We start from the raw sequence: 14,534 nt of genomic DNA, 5'->3' as shown, positions 1-14,534 counted from the left end.
CCACTCCCCTCGCCGGCCAGAGAAAAACAGAGCACTGGAGTGCTCTGCTCGCGGGCAAGGGTATATATAGGCACCTCATTGGTCCCGGTTTGTGGCAAGAACCGGGACTAAAGGGGAGCCTTTGGTCCCGGTTCAGGCCACCAACCGGGACCAATGGTGGTGGGCCAGGAGCGAGGCCCATTGGTCCCGGTTCGTCCCACCAACCGGGACCAAAAGGTCCAGACGAACCGGGACCAATGGCCCACGTGGTACGGCCGGCCCTCTGGGCTCACGAACCGGGACCAATGCCCACATTAGTCCCGGTTCTACACTGAACCGGGACTAATGGGCTGAGCCGGCCTGGACCATAGCCCTGTTTTCTACTAGTGAGGGTAGTTTTTGTCATTTTTGTTTGATTAATTTGTAGAATCCTTCACCATTATCACCCTCGTTTGGCCTTGTCGTTGCTGTCTCCGGTCATCGGCGGCATCCGTTCATACAGTACGATCTATCCGCCACGAGCTTCCTCAGCGCTCGCTCATCATGGACCGCTGTCACCGCTGTTCGTCTGTCCTATCGGTTTGTCCATCGGCCAAATTCATCGAAGCTATGTGCGCGCGTTGTTGTGTGCAGCCGCCGGCTGGCGTACGTAACTATCGTATATACATATGCGTGATCGCCGAAAATAAATCGGCTTCTCACATACGCAGTGCATCTGGCGTTCTGGACATAATTGATCGATCCGGGAGGCTACCTTTTCTAGCTTTGTATCTGGGGATTTCCTCGGCGCACCGGCCAGCGAGGATCTAAGGACTACGTACAATCAGTCTCTTCGTTGCATCTTCTCTCAAGAGTACTCAACCGATGGAACCTGCGACAACAGTCCCGGAATGGATGGACTGCATCCGGTTAGAGCGGGAGAAGAAAACACTAACGCGCTTCTGATTTTGCCTGCATAGTTTCAGATCATTTCGTATCTATTTTGTGTGTTCCAATTTTACCCCTTAGACAAAAAATACTACCGGTCTCGTCCAGTAGTATTGGTTAATCTAGTCCATCAATTACCTGAGAATGGACGGCCAGTATTCTTTTGATGTACCGTAAAAGGTCTCTGATCACGCGTAATACTAATAGGGTGCCCGTAATACTAATAGGGATGGCGGCATCAAAAAAATTGTACTAGAGGTGCGGCACCCTACCGTAAAATTAGTATTACGGGCACCCTACAGTAAAAGGTCTCTGATCATGCAAAAAAATTCCGGCCGATCACGCGCAGTACAAGAGGTGCGTCTACGCCCACGTTCAGATCGACCTCCTCGACGACGACGAGCTTGACAGCGTCGACCACGACCTGGCCGTCCACGTCGACCCCGTCGAGGACAACGAGGCTGAGCGCATCCTCAGCCGCCTCTGAGCTATCCTAGTAGTATTAGTTGTATTTGATTAGCTAGTCGATCATTTGTGCGTAGGTGTGGTTACTTTCCTGTCTGGCAACTAATTCCAATCCATCTTAATCCAACGTGTGTTATATCAATGTTACACTCCTTTTCTAAAAAATATCAATGTTACACGATTTCAATCTATTTTACAGATGCAGGCATGACGAAATTCAACTACTATGATGTATGATGATCATCCTGCGTGTTCCCATCAAGCATGTTCTTCTCTGCATTGCATCTGAAACAATGTTACGAAGCTATCCATGTTCTCTTCTCTGAATAGATAGAACAAAGAAAGAGCTCACGTCTACTTTGTTTTTAAATTGGACTGGATGCCTTTCTTTCTTCTTCTTTTGTTTTGTAAGTATTACCATACACGAGTCAACAACAGCTTATAGTAGCTAGTAAGACTCCTTACAGTGTGGACTGCTGAACATACAACTGCGTTTAAGACAATATATATGTTCTGTATTGGCACTGTAAATTAGGTTGGAAGCGTTAAACCCTTTGGTCTCGGGCCGCATGTTTATATATTGGTGAAACCTTGGCGTACAAGAAGAGATCGAACGATCTCAGAGTTCGGTTACAGGAAGGGTGAGAGAGAGAGAGAGAGAACAAGAGATAGAGATACTAGTGTTTTAGTTCAAATTTGAACTAAAACCACGACAAGTAATTTGAAACGGAGGGAGTAGATTACAAGTTTAAACAGATAACCTATCCTATACATATTCTAACAGGCACTACCTAATTTTTCCAGACCTTTTGTCATAGAAACAGATGCATGTGGAACAGGACTAGGGGCAGTACTAATACAATCAGGCAGGCCATTGGCTTTCTATAGCAAATGTTTAGGACCATAGGCAGCTGTCAAGTCCATCTATGAAAAGGAAGCAATGGCTATGTTGGAAGCACCGAAGAAATGGCGCCACAACCTGTTGGGAAACAAACTTGTCATTAAAACAGACCAACAGAGCCTGAAATATATGACCACTCGAAGGTCAACTGACGGAATCCAACACAGATTGCGTCTGAAACTTTTGGAATTCGACTATTCCATTGAGTACAAAAAAAAGGGGAAGGAAAATATTGTGGCAAACTGACATGCTATTACCTACTGGATAGAGGATGTTAAGCTCAGTTACCAAAATGATCCAGATAGCTCCAAATCACTAAAGAAGCTGGCTGCAGATGCCAGTGATCCTCCTCAATACACTATCCATGAGGGCACGGCTAGATGCTACAAACGGCGACGAAAAATGTTGTGATGGCATTGCAAGCAACAACAATTAAATGCTACAACCGTCAATGAAGATGTTGCAACCGTTGAGATGAGGAGCTACAACTGATGAGGGACAACATGCTATAACCATCAAGACGGATGTTACAACTGGTAGAAAAAAATGTTGAAAATGATGGTATAAAATGCTGCATGGTCGACTGAGACTTGGTTAAATCTCAGTCGACTGATTTTTAGCAGAACCGTAATTATTTCAGTTATTTGTTTCCGGTTATTCTCTGCAATTAACTCCGGAAGGCGATCAAACATTCACTTATTCTCTGCAATTAACAACAGAGCACAGCAAGACTGATCACTTGTTTGCTTCCACTAATTCAGACAGTGGTATAGTCTTGGTCGCCTTCATAAATAGCTCGCTATAGCCCGCTTTAGCCCACTATAGCTTCGCTATAGCTGATTTTGGGGCTCGCCGCTATTTTCCATAGCCCGCTATTTAAAACATTGGTTTGTAGTATTGAAATGATGTGATGTACAGGATCTGCAGGGACTGATTTAGATGGGCGCTCGACAGAATTCTGCATGCTTTATCATTTCCGCAGTCAGTGTCCTTCTCCCTAGCGACCTAAATTATTAGCAATTTATTTACGGATAGGCTGTATAGAGCAATAACCGGCTAGCTAGATGTTGCCCTGGTGAATATCCCCACAGTCAAAATCCTTGTTCACGGAGTTCCCGTGCCTTGGCGTGTGAACTTTGGCTGCTTCGTACTAGTGCACAATTCTGAAGGATGTTATCTGGGAGAGCTCTACTGTCAAGCGTCAATACGCGGTCTTTTTGACCAACACAGGTGGGGTACGTTGATTTTTTAAAATTAAGTCAGGAGGACCGGGACGGATGCTCGTCCTGGCAATTGCTTATGTATGGCAAATTTGTGTTGGTACAGCAGAAAGAAACATCACAATCCATGCTTATGTATGGTGACTTTTCGCCGGGCCTTCAATTTGGATGTGACGAATGGATGGTTCCTTGTTGTTGATAATGTCGATCGAACAATCTCATGTCTCTCTGGACTGGACAATGACAAGCCCGGCCAGATGGATCGTGCATTCCTCTGGTGTGTTTATTATTTGTTTACTGCTCCTCTGTTGTTAATTGCAGAGAGAAAACAAAACGCCAACCCTTATGCTCCGGTATTAATAATGATGGTCTGCTAGGCTCGGCTCTGGCCGCGTGTTAACAATGATGGTCTGCCAACCTGTGTGTGATAGGGTTGGCTAAACGTACAAGTGTTGATGATGATGATGATGGATGCTCTGCTCTTCCTGTTTGTTTTGTTTTATTTAAGGACTTGCTCTTGTTTGATTACTCAGTTCCTAGACCAAAGCTGGGATGTTCATGGGTAGTGACTTCGATTCTGTTGCTGATCCATGGCATTTTTAAAGAGCTCGCTGCTGCTGCTGCTGCTGCTGTATTTTGTGATTGTGAGGTAATACTTGCTTTCAGTTTCAGGGCCTGGGTTTGAAATGGGGTCTCTCCTGTGCTGTGCTGGAGGCAATGGAAGCCACCGACTCTGACTGACGATGAAATTGCAAGCGGAGCTCCCTCCTGACAGTTGCGCATGCGATGCAAACTTAGTCGAGGAAGCCCCTCTCTCCTGCATCTTGAAGCACCTGGACGTTTTCATTAGTGTTGTTGTACTGTACTGTACTGTTATGCTGTGATGTGGAGTGCTTTCACGCTGTGGTTTGGTTGTACAATAGTATCAAACCAGGCAGGGGCTGAGAAAAAGCGGCTCTTGGCTGGTGTCTAAACCATGTAGCCGATCAGTGTAACTGTACATTAGAAAAAAAGGTTTGCTTGTTCATCATTTGTATGTATGTATGTATGTATGTGTGTGTATGTAGTAGCTGTTCAAATAGCAGAGATGTCGCTTTGCTTGCAGATGCCAAGCAAAATGCCGCATCTCTCGAAGTGCATGGCTGTGGAGAACAGGACATACTCGGCTGAGCACGTACTGATCCGTCGTCACTGGATGGAGGTCCACCCACAAACGATCCATGTTGTTTTCTGACCATGCGTATAGTGCGTATGTTTTATCTTTCACTTCAGACACAAGCTGCCCTGACAGTGCAGTGGTGATTAGTTGTTAGAGCAACTTTAATGGGGTGATCTATTTAGTCCGCGGCTGTCCGTTTGGGTCGGCGCGGACAGAAAAGACGGCCCAACGCGTCGACCCAAACGGACGCGCGTCCATTTTTCGTTCGCGGGCGACCCATTCCCGACCCATTTTTGAGCCTGATTTGCGTCGGCGCGGACACGCGACGAATGCGCGCGCTCGCCTACTCTTGTCCTCGGGCCCGTTGGTCTGTGGCACATTGGCCTCCCCTCTCACCCCTTCCCCCCCCCCCTCCCCCCCCCCCCCCCCCCCCGCGCCAACAAGCAACCCTCGCCCCGCCTCCTCCGTCACCGACGCCGCCATCCAGTTTTGCCGGCGACTCTTCCAGCTGCCGCCGTCTCCACATCCGCCCAGCACGCCGCCCCTGCCCCCAGTCGCCCGCCACCGCCATTTTGCCGCCGGGGAGCAAATTGGTTCCCGCCGCCGCTTCCCCCACCGCATCGCCGCCCGCGACCAAGAAGACGCCTCGCCGCCCCCGCCACATCCGACCGGCACGCTCGTCGGACGCCGTCACACTCGTCGGACGCCAGCAGGGCAGCTAGCTGGTCTGTGGGCGCCGCGTCTCCCCTCGGCGGCCGTCTCCTTCTTTGACGCGCGCAAGATGTTCAACAGTTTGTCAAGGTACGAAAATGGACTCTGCCGACAAGTTCTTTTTCCACAATTTCCTTTGCGACTCCGACGATTCATCGTCCAACGACGAGGAGATATTGGCTGCCGTGTTGGTCCATCACCACCTCAACAACCAGCGGCGGTTGTTCCGTGGCTCCATTCCGGGCCACCTTCCGGCGTTAAATCGTAACCGAGAGAGTGGGGATTTCCTTCTCTGGAAGGACTACTTTGATACAACAAACCCGTTGTTCAAACATCACAAATTCCGCCGCCGGTTCTGTATGAGTAGGCATATTTTCAACTGTATTAGAGAGAAAGTGGTCGGCTATGATGACTACTTCGGGTGCAAAGAGGATGCCGTCGGCAAGATTGGTTTCTCCTCTTATCAGAAATACACTGCCGCCATCCGAATGCTTGCATACGGAGTGCCCGGTGATCTCATTAACGAGTACGTCCGTATGAGCGAGTATACATGCCTAGAGTCCCTGTATAAGTTCTGCAAGGCTGTGATTGCTGTGTTTGGCCCTGAGTACTTGAGAGAGCCGACAGCTGAAGATACAGCCCGTTTGTTGGCGATGAATGCCAATAGGAGCTTCCCGGGGAAGCTTGGCAGCATAGACTGCATGCACTGGGAGTGGAAGAACTGAACTTCTGCTTGGCAAGGGCAGTATAAGGGACATGTCAGGGCTTGCACTGTCATACTAGAGGCCGTGGCGTCTCAAGATCTCTGGATCTAGCTCTCTTTCTTTGGCATGGCTAGATCACACAATGATATCAACGTGCTCCAGCGCTCGCCGGTGTTTGCTAGGCTTGCCGAAGGCAACAGCCCACCGGTGAACTTTACTATCAACGGGCACAACTACGACAAAGGGTACTATTTGGGTGATGGTATCTATCCTCAGTGGACCACTATTGTCAAGACAATAACCAACCCTGTCGGAGAGAAAAGGAAAAGATTTGCCCAAGAGCAAGATAGTGCTAGAAAGGATGTCGAGCGTGCCTTTGGTGTTTTGCAATCTCGACGGGGCATCATTCGGTATCCTGCTAATACTTGGAGCACGGAAAAACTATGGGAGGTGATGACTGCTTGTGTGATCATGCATAATATGATAGTAGAAGATGATCGTCCGGAACGTCTGTACGATCAAGACTTTCAGTTTCAGGGTGAGAATGTTGTGCCTGAGCATGGAGTAACGGCAATATTTGAGCAGTTCACTCAGTTTCATGAAGACATGCGTGATTGGGAAACTCACGTGCAACTGCAAAATGATTTGAATGAGCATATGTGGACTCATGTTGCCAACCAATAGATGTATCTTTTTTTATTCGTTTGCAAAACTATGTGAAACATTTTTATTTATATTTGGTTTGTAAAACTATACTATTTATTTGGGCGGCTAAACTATTTTGCTTGTTATTTCATTTCACAATATGTTTGAATGTAAATCAATATAAAATTGAGCGGTCAGCCGGCCATGCCTGCACATATGGGTCGGCGCGTTGGGCGTGCTGCCAACCCATATGAAAAACAGGGCCGACGCTAGGCGGACGGCCGACCCAAATGAATAAAAAGCGGACGAAATTACCGTCTGTTTAGGTCGGCTCGTTGGAGTTGCTCCTGCTCCCTCAAACTGAAACCATGACGAGACGCGTAATTTGGAATCAGAGGGAAGTACATCATAGGAACCCGATGGCATATTAGTAGTACGATGCATCTTTTGAGAGATAGTCTAGTGGAGTGGGCACGGCTTTTCCTATCACTTTACGCGCACCGGCGCCGCGCTGGACTTTGTTGCTGGTGGACGGACGACTAGTCCTGCACCGCACCTCGCACGCTATGGCCGGCCGGGTCCGCCTGCCTGCTCTTGTGTCACTCCTGGAGCTGTGCTACTGCATATTGCCACGGACCTGCATGCATCTATTCTCCAAATACAAACAAAAACAAAAACAAAAATCACGGGCCTGCGTGAGTGATTATGGACAGGTGGAGTCAGTCGGAGCGAGGCCGGAAATTAACCGCCTTCACGTCAGTCACCTGCCGTACCCGTGATTTTGGATCGAAAATTCATTTGCCCGGCAGGGCTGCAGCCTTTGCAGCTGCAGCTGGGATCGCTCCCGCTTGCATGCGCGAAAATAGCAAGCAGCCACACGCCGAGCGAGTGCGCAATGGATCTCCTCGCGGCAAACTTTCGTGTTTTGACTTTTTTTTAAAAACTATTCGAGATTTGATCCTAGTTTGAAAATTTTTCGAGATCTGACCACTTTTGCTACTGCTATAGTGCATAGCGGTAGGGTCTAACAGCCTACCGCCAGGGACTTTGGCGGTAGGAAACATCGCTACCGTCAACTGGGCTGGCGGTAGCCTGCACAACCCTACCGTCAAGGTGCTTGACGGTAGGCACGAGCACGCACTGTGTTGAATACTTAGGAGGTTTTTGACAGTAGGGCATGCAACCCTACTGTCAGGGACCTTGGCGGTAGGCTGCTATACCCTACCACCATGATTCCTGACGATAGCAAAAAAGTTAGATCTTAAAAAAAATTCAAACTAGGGACAAAACACGAAATTTAGCCTCTTCTCGCCTCGACCTGGACGGGACGAAATAAGTTGCGCATTCAAGTGAGGGCAGGGCAGGGCAGGCCACGGGTGATGCGACCTAGTACGAGCGGAGGCAGCGAGATGCTGCAACGAGGCGCGTGGAGAGAACTGGTTCAGACCATCCTTTAGAAATTCTGAAAAGAAAAACAAACGCACAAGCTCACGGGAATTACCCCAAAAATAACATACTGTATTTTACAAAGAGAACAACCTAATCGAAAAGGTTCATATTTCTTCATTATGTCATATAACATATGTTTTTCTTAAAATGGTTTGACTTCTCATACGAGCTTATGTTGAATGTTTTGTGTTTTGTGTTGTGTGTGCAGTGGTAGGCTCCTCTTCTTAATGTAATTGATTTAGTTTCTCCCCTTCTTCCCCTCGTGTTCTTTGCAACGGTATCACCCACCGAAGAAGAGGTTGGAGCACATGGAGGAGTTCATCAGACCGGAGGCCCTTGCCCACCCTCCCCCCCCCCCCCCCCCCCGAGGGCCGGTCCTGAGTTTTTGGGGGCCCGGGGCGAAACTAAAACTCGGGGCCCTTAAAATTTTCCTCTCGTATTCGTTGATGAAAAGTCACTTATGACGGTTTTATCCTGGAACCCTCCTCCTGTTGGTTGAGCGAAGGTGAACATAGACGCCGCGTTGGGCAAGCACGACAGCAAAGCTATGGTGGTGGAGGTCTCAATGAGCCATGGGTGTGATTTTATGGGAACATCAAAGTCATCATCGATGGCATTTGGAACCCTCAACCATTACCCTCCATGGTGGTTCATTGTGCCATTATGGGCAGACCGAGGAGATTACAGCGACTAGCAAGGCCTAGAAAATAGCCCCTTTCTTTGCATGAGAAGATCTTCCAATAAACAGGCGCACATGCTAGTGCACTGATTGCTGAGAGATGAGGTTGGTCGCTGTGTGTGTCCGACAGCTTCGTCTAATGGTCTTTGTATCCCAAAGTCTATTATTTAAATAAGGATGATATGATTCTCAAAAAGATAAAATTATGAGAGTCTCATCCGTAAATTTAACTAAAATGATATAGAAACAAAAGCATCAATATGCATGTCAATTTAATAAATAATAGATCTTATAATTTTAGCATCCGTGACCGAGTGTTCACCAAACTGTTATTGCTGTTTCCCTAGCATGAATTTGTGAGTTAAATGGAATCACATATCAGACCACGCATGAGAGAGAGAGAGAGAGAGAGAGAGAGAACACTCAAACAAAATCCCTAATTATATCCACACATACACACCTGAAGATCAATCTTCATATTTGTAGATCATGAGGCCCTTGACTCCCATAATCCCCATGACCCCATGATAGTATTCAAATTGCCTCTGTCATGAAAAAATTATACCAGATAAATAAAAACTCAACTAATTATCAACATCTCGACTGAAACAACCATGCATGGATCAATCTTTTCATTGTCTGGACTCCAACCTGCGCGACATCATCGAAGAAATTGGTTGTGGAGTTCACGATCTACAACCATCTACAAATCCATCTACAAATCCAAAGATTTGTAGATTATGAGGCCCCCAAAATACAATCTTATGATTTGTAGATCATGAGGCCTCCGGAGGCGGGACGTGGGGTTGATGGTGAGGATGCCCTGCACGAGCCCGGAGTCGCCGGCATGCGACTCGCGTCCGGGGCGAAAACAAATCTGCCAAAACCGCCGTGAACCAGTCAACAGGCGAACTCGACAGGGAAGAAAACATGATGATCGTAGACGTACGCATGGGCTACCGACTACGTCCTTAGTTTCCCTGGGGCCTGGGCCATGGGCTGGCTGAATACGTCGGAGGGGGCCCCTGGACATCGGGGGCCCGGGGCGGCCGCCCCTGCTGCCCCCCTCAGGGCCGGCCCTGCCCCCCCCAACCCCGGTTCAAACAACTTATTGGGCACCAGAATTCCATCCGAGACGTGAAGCGTATGAGTACTGAACAAATAATCAAAGACAAATCCCTAGTCACTGTTTCATACCCGGCGATTGTTCTAGTGCCAGGTTCACCTGAGCCACACATAGTGGACTAGCCGGCCATGTCGGTGGAGGGCTCCTTCTCGCAGGATGACGGTACAGCCCGTGCAGGAATGATTTTTAGGAACGGCACAAGTGGTGTTTTTTTTTTTTTGCAACATTCAACCTAGCTGCCTGTTCATCTGCCTGTCGACATTAAGTAAGCACGGTGGCCAAGAAACCCACTACAAGGCTCGCATTGACACAACCCGTCGGTTAGCTTGGCTGTCACCCGCTATTAAGAGCAGGTACAATAGTCCTACTCAGCAGGCTGCAAGGCATCCGACATCAGCAAAAATCTGAGCTGGGGGAGAGTAAATACGAGAGAGAGAAGGAAGCGGGCGCTTCGTCAGTCGCCCGGCTGCAGCACGGGACGCGAGAAATAGCAGCTCGCTTGCAGCCCAAAGTCAGCGCTAGCCCCGCTGTTCACAATCTCCTATGTCTCACAATCCAATCAATTGTATTTTACTTTCTTCCCATGCATGCAAGCATTGATTACTCTGGTCATGCAACAGCTGGTATAGAGCCGGCCTATTACATGAGCCTACTTTTACAAAGGCTATTGTTGACATGGCACATGTATACAGCCGGTAGCCGGCGTTTCTATTAACCATGCTCTAAAATGTGTCCTCACCTGGAACAATCCGCACCACACCACGTCCGTCCTGATCACAAGCTCCGGAGCGATGTGGGAGAGTCTCTCAGACAGAGGGGAAGCAAATGTAGGCCGACCTTGCGACGAGGACTAGACAATGGAAGAATCATCCGACAACGAGCCGACACCCTCGCCCACGTATGCATACTTCAACGCCGTCATGGCGGAAGAGCAGGGGGCGCCCCCGGTGTCGGTGTTTCAGTAGGCATAGGAGGACCAACGCTACAACCTCCGGCTCCTTGACGAGCACCGTTACGCGGAGGGGCAAATCACCGGTGAGCATGCGAATGATGATGTCGTTGCGGCCATGGCCGCGAAGGGTCCGGGCTTTCTAGATGAGTAGCTTCTTAACAGATTGAAGACTTGTTTGCAATTTTTTTCTTTCCTAAACTGAATCATAGTTATCCATGTTTTTGTTGCCATGCCCAAACGCGATTTTTGTTTGCTACTCGGTCATATTTGGTTTGAGTCGAAGCAAAACAATTAGTGGGTGGAGTCCGCGCCGGATCCGATCGTATATAGATTATTAGGCTGGCCATTGTGAGGGTAACATAAATGGTAACATGCACTTGGGACTACCAAACATGCTTATGTGGCACATAATTAAAGAAGAAAGAGAGTGTTAGAGTAACATAGGTAGATACCGTATCATGTTAAATGCTATGCTACTTTGTGTCATGCATGGCAGTAAATATGATTATTTATGATACTAATTTATGATACTATGCACTATGAAAGTAGTATCATACACTAGTATCATACGCATGTTACTAGCATATGATACTGCCCACTATGAGTAGCCTTAGGCTGGTCACAATGGGGAGGAACTTAGGAGTAACATCACACACTCCAATACAACTTTGCTTATGTGGCACATATTTAATAAAGAGAGAGGTGCTTGTGGTAACTAGCTAAGTTACCGGAACATCATACACTCCAAGAAACAATGAGTCTATAACCTAATAAATACATCGTTGCATGACACTACATAGATGTTCCTACCTACTATGAAGGTAGTAACATAGTCTAAGGAAGTGTGTAAGTTACTACCTTATGTTCTTGCCCATTGTGACCAGCCTTAGGGCTTTGTTGGAGGCTATCTATTTATTGATGCACTTGACAAGCCACCGCGCGCCTCAAGGCCCGCAACACAAGACATCACGAATTAAGATAGAGAGAGAAAGGGGAAAGATATCGAGGTCCTCGATCCGTCGCAGTCGAGATCAGATCTATGCCGGCCATGGATCAGGAGGCAGGGATCGGCGGTATCCTCTGGCGCAACATCGTGTCGGCGGAGTTGCCGCTTTGGAAGCCGGCGGAGACTCGGATAGTGAAGATGGACGGGCGGCACAGGTACATGCAGTGGTTGCTGGCAGAGTGGGATAAACAGCCTCGCCGTCCGCTCCCAGACCTCCTCCATGATCTTCGCATCCGCAACATCATCCAGGCCGCCATCCACGACGACGACGATGCACGCACAATACCTGCCCCGTATCCCGCGCTGCGCGGCCACTTCGTCCTCGGCTCCTCCGGCGGGTGGCTTGCCACCACAGCCGACCGTGGCCAGATCTACCTCGTCAACCCGGCCACGGCCGAGCAGCACGCGCTCCCTCACATCAACACCATGGGCATCTTCCTGCCCCGCGCGGACGACCGCTTGTTCTGCTACGTGTTGAATGACCTCTTGACTGCCCGGTTCGGCTGCGCGTCACAGTTCAACGACTACCGCTGGGCCACGGCGACGCTCACCGCCAGTCAGATGAGCGGCTGGTTGTACCGAAAGGTGGTCCTCTCAGCGTCCCCGCGCCCTGGCGGATACTCTGCCATGCTAATCATGCATAGAAATTTTGGCGCCCCGGCCTTCGCCACGGCCGAGGACCCTGCCTGGAGGCTGGCGCAATCGCATGCCGGTGTGGAGGACGCCGTCCACCACGACGGCCAGTTCTACTCCGTCTCCTACTCAGGCGTCGTGGAGGCGTGGAAACGCGATGCGGAGTCGGGCGTGTTCACGAGCACGGCCATCGCGCCAAAACTTGACAGCTCGTCATCGTGCCGCAAGTATCTCGTGGCCGTCCGAGGACGGCTGATGGTGGTGCTCAAGTACCCGGAGGCCTTCAAGGTGCATGCCCTTGGCGACGACGGGCAGTGGAAGGAAACTGGTGACAACGGCCTGGTCGGCAGGCATGACCAGGCGCTCGCCCAGTACAGGCGTCGTGGTTACGCCTACCTCGAGGTCGACATCGGCTACGTCGACGACGAGGAGCCCTACCTCAAGATAGACGAAGAAGACTTGGAGTATAAAAATGCACGCCTTCTCAAGGACGAGAGGGACAAGATGGAGCGCGAGATCATGTCTGCGGTGGAGGAGGCCAAGAAGAAAAGGTTCGAGGACTAGTTGATGATGAACAAGAAAATGAACGCACATGCTCTATTCACTACCAGAAAAACTGGGGTTGCCGACGGCCAAATCTATGCCGACGGCCCCCGTCGGCATCGCCGGACATATGCCGACGGCCAAGGATAGGCCGTAGGCGTAGAAAAGCCGTCGGCATACATCCATCTATGCCGACGGGGCCGTCGGCATAGACGAGGCCGTCGGGACCGCCCGAGATACGCCTACGGGGACCGTCGGCATAGGTCAGGCCGTCGGCATAGCACGGGCCCACCTTCCCGGTCAGCGCTGACCATTTAACGGCGTTGAACCTACGCCGACGGGTGGTAACAGCGGCCATCGGCATATCTGTGGCAGAGGTATGCCTACGGCATAGCCGTCGGCATAGGCCCCTCTGCCACGTCAATGATCCGTGTGCCACGCCACGTCATCGATCCGTGTGTGCGCAGGTATGCCGACGGCCTTGCCGTCGGCATATGTTTACTTTACTTAATTTTTAAATTTATCTATGGCAGAGGTATGCCTACGGCACAGCCGTCGGCATAGGCCCCTTCGCCACGTCATCGATCGTTGTGCCACGCCACGTCACCGATCCATGGGACAACCTCCGTGTGTGCACATATATGCCGACGGCCTTGCCGTCGGCATACGTGGGCATTACTTTATTTTTTTTATTTTTACTTTGTTTTGTTATTTTTACTTTATTTTAGTTTTTGCTTTTGCATAAGATAATTATGCCTTATCTAAAAAAACAAACCCGATGGTATATCGATTGCCCCCCGTTACGAACGTCGCTATCGCCGTGTCACGGAGGGGGGAAACGGTCGACACGGAAGGAATTCTGGTTGGTGGGGGGGTTCGGGGTGTACTATGTCACCGAAACATCGCACGGGTCTCGATGCATATGTGAAAGTGTTCATGCATGCGTAGACGCCCGTCTTGGGGCTCCGGGGTATGCCCCCCTAACGGACGGCGCCGCCGCCGGCACCTGGAGGGGGGAAACGGACGCGTGGGGTCTACACGGAGGGGATCTTGCTGTGGGTATGGCCCGGATGTTGCTCCAAGGTGTTCCTATGGGCTGACCTAACACAACCGGGTGGGGAGGTCCACTGGTCAAAGCCCGTCCGTGCAAAGTCAAAGGGCTAGATCCCGTGGTCAAACGCTACAGGGTTAGGCGGGACGGGGGCACTAGGGGGGTAGCAATGCCACCGGAGCGTCGCACCGGGCCCTCATACATGCGGGGTGGTGTGGTGGCATGTCCGAAGAGGCGGGACGCGTCTCCGGGGCATGGCCTCCCCTCACGGACGGCGATGACACGGTAGTAGACGTTCTGCGGTAACGATGCGGCGTCAATATTACTAAATACTCGGAGCGCGATAAAATCATGAGTTTTTTTGCACGACGCGGGCACATGTGC

The 14,534-nt window shown here is 50.0% G+C and overlaps 2 protein-coding genes across 2 annotated transcripts; both read left to right on the top strand.

Moving 5' to 3' along the window:
- Positions 1 to 5,460: 5,460 nt before the first annotated feature.
- On the top strand, positions 5,461 to 6,087 carry LOC147962633 (uncharacterized). The gene has a single exon (XM_087534255.1). It carries the CDS (start codon positions 5,461 to 5,463, stop codon positions 6,085 to 6,087), a length of 627 nt encoding a protein of 208 aa, XP_087390381.1.
- A 105-nt stretch (positions 6,088 to 6,192) lies between these two features.
- LOC147962632 (uncharacterized) lies at positions 6,193 to 13,120 on the top strand. The gene is made up of 3 exons (XM_087534254.1): positions 6,193 to 6,328; positions 8,403 to 8,531; positions 12,033 to 13,120. Exons 1-3 carry the CDS (start codon positions 6,193 to 6,195, stop codon positions 13,118 to 13,120), a joined length of 1,353 nt encoding a protein of 450 aa, XP_087390380.1.
- Positions 13,121 to 14,534: the final 1,414 nt, after the last annotated feature.

The sequence above is a fragment of the Triticum urartu genome, chromosome 7A, assembly GCF_056163025.1.
Source record: "Triticum urartu cultivar PI428250 chromosome 7A, HENAU_Tu73, whole genome shotgun sequence".
NCBI lineage: Eukaryota > Viridiplantae > Streptophyta > Magnoliopsida > Poales > Poaceae > Triticum > Triticum urartu.
Note: the sequence above shows the minus strand (reverse complement) of the source record. Positions and strands in the feature narration are given on the sequence as shown.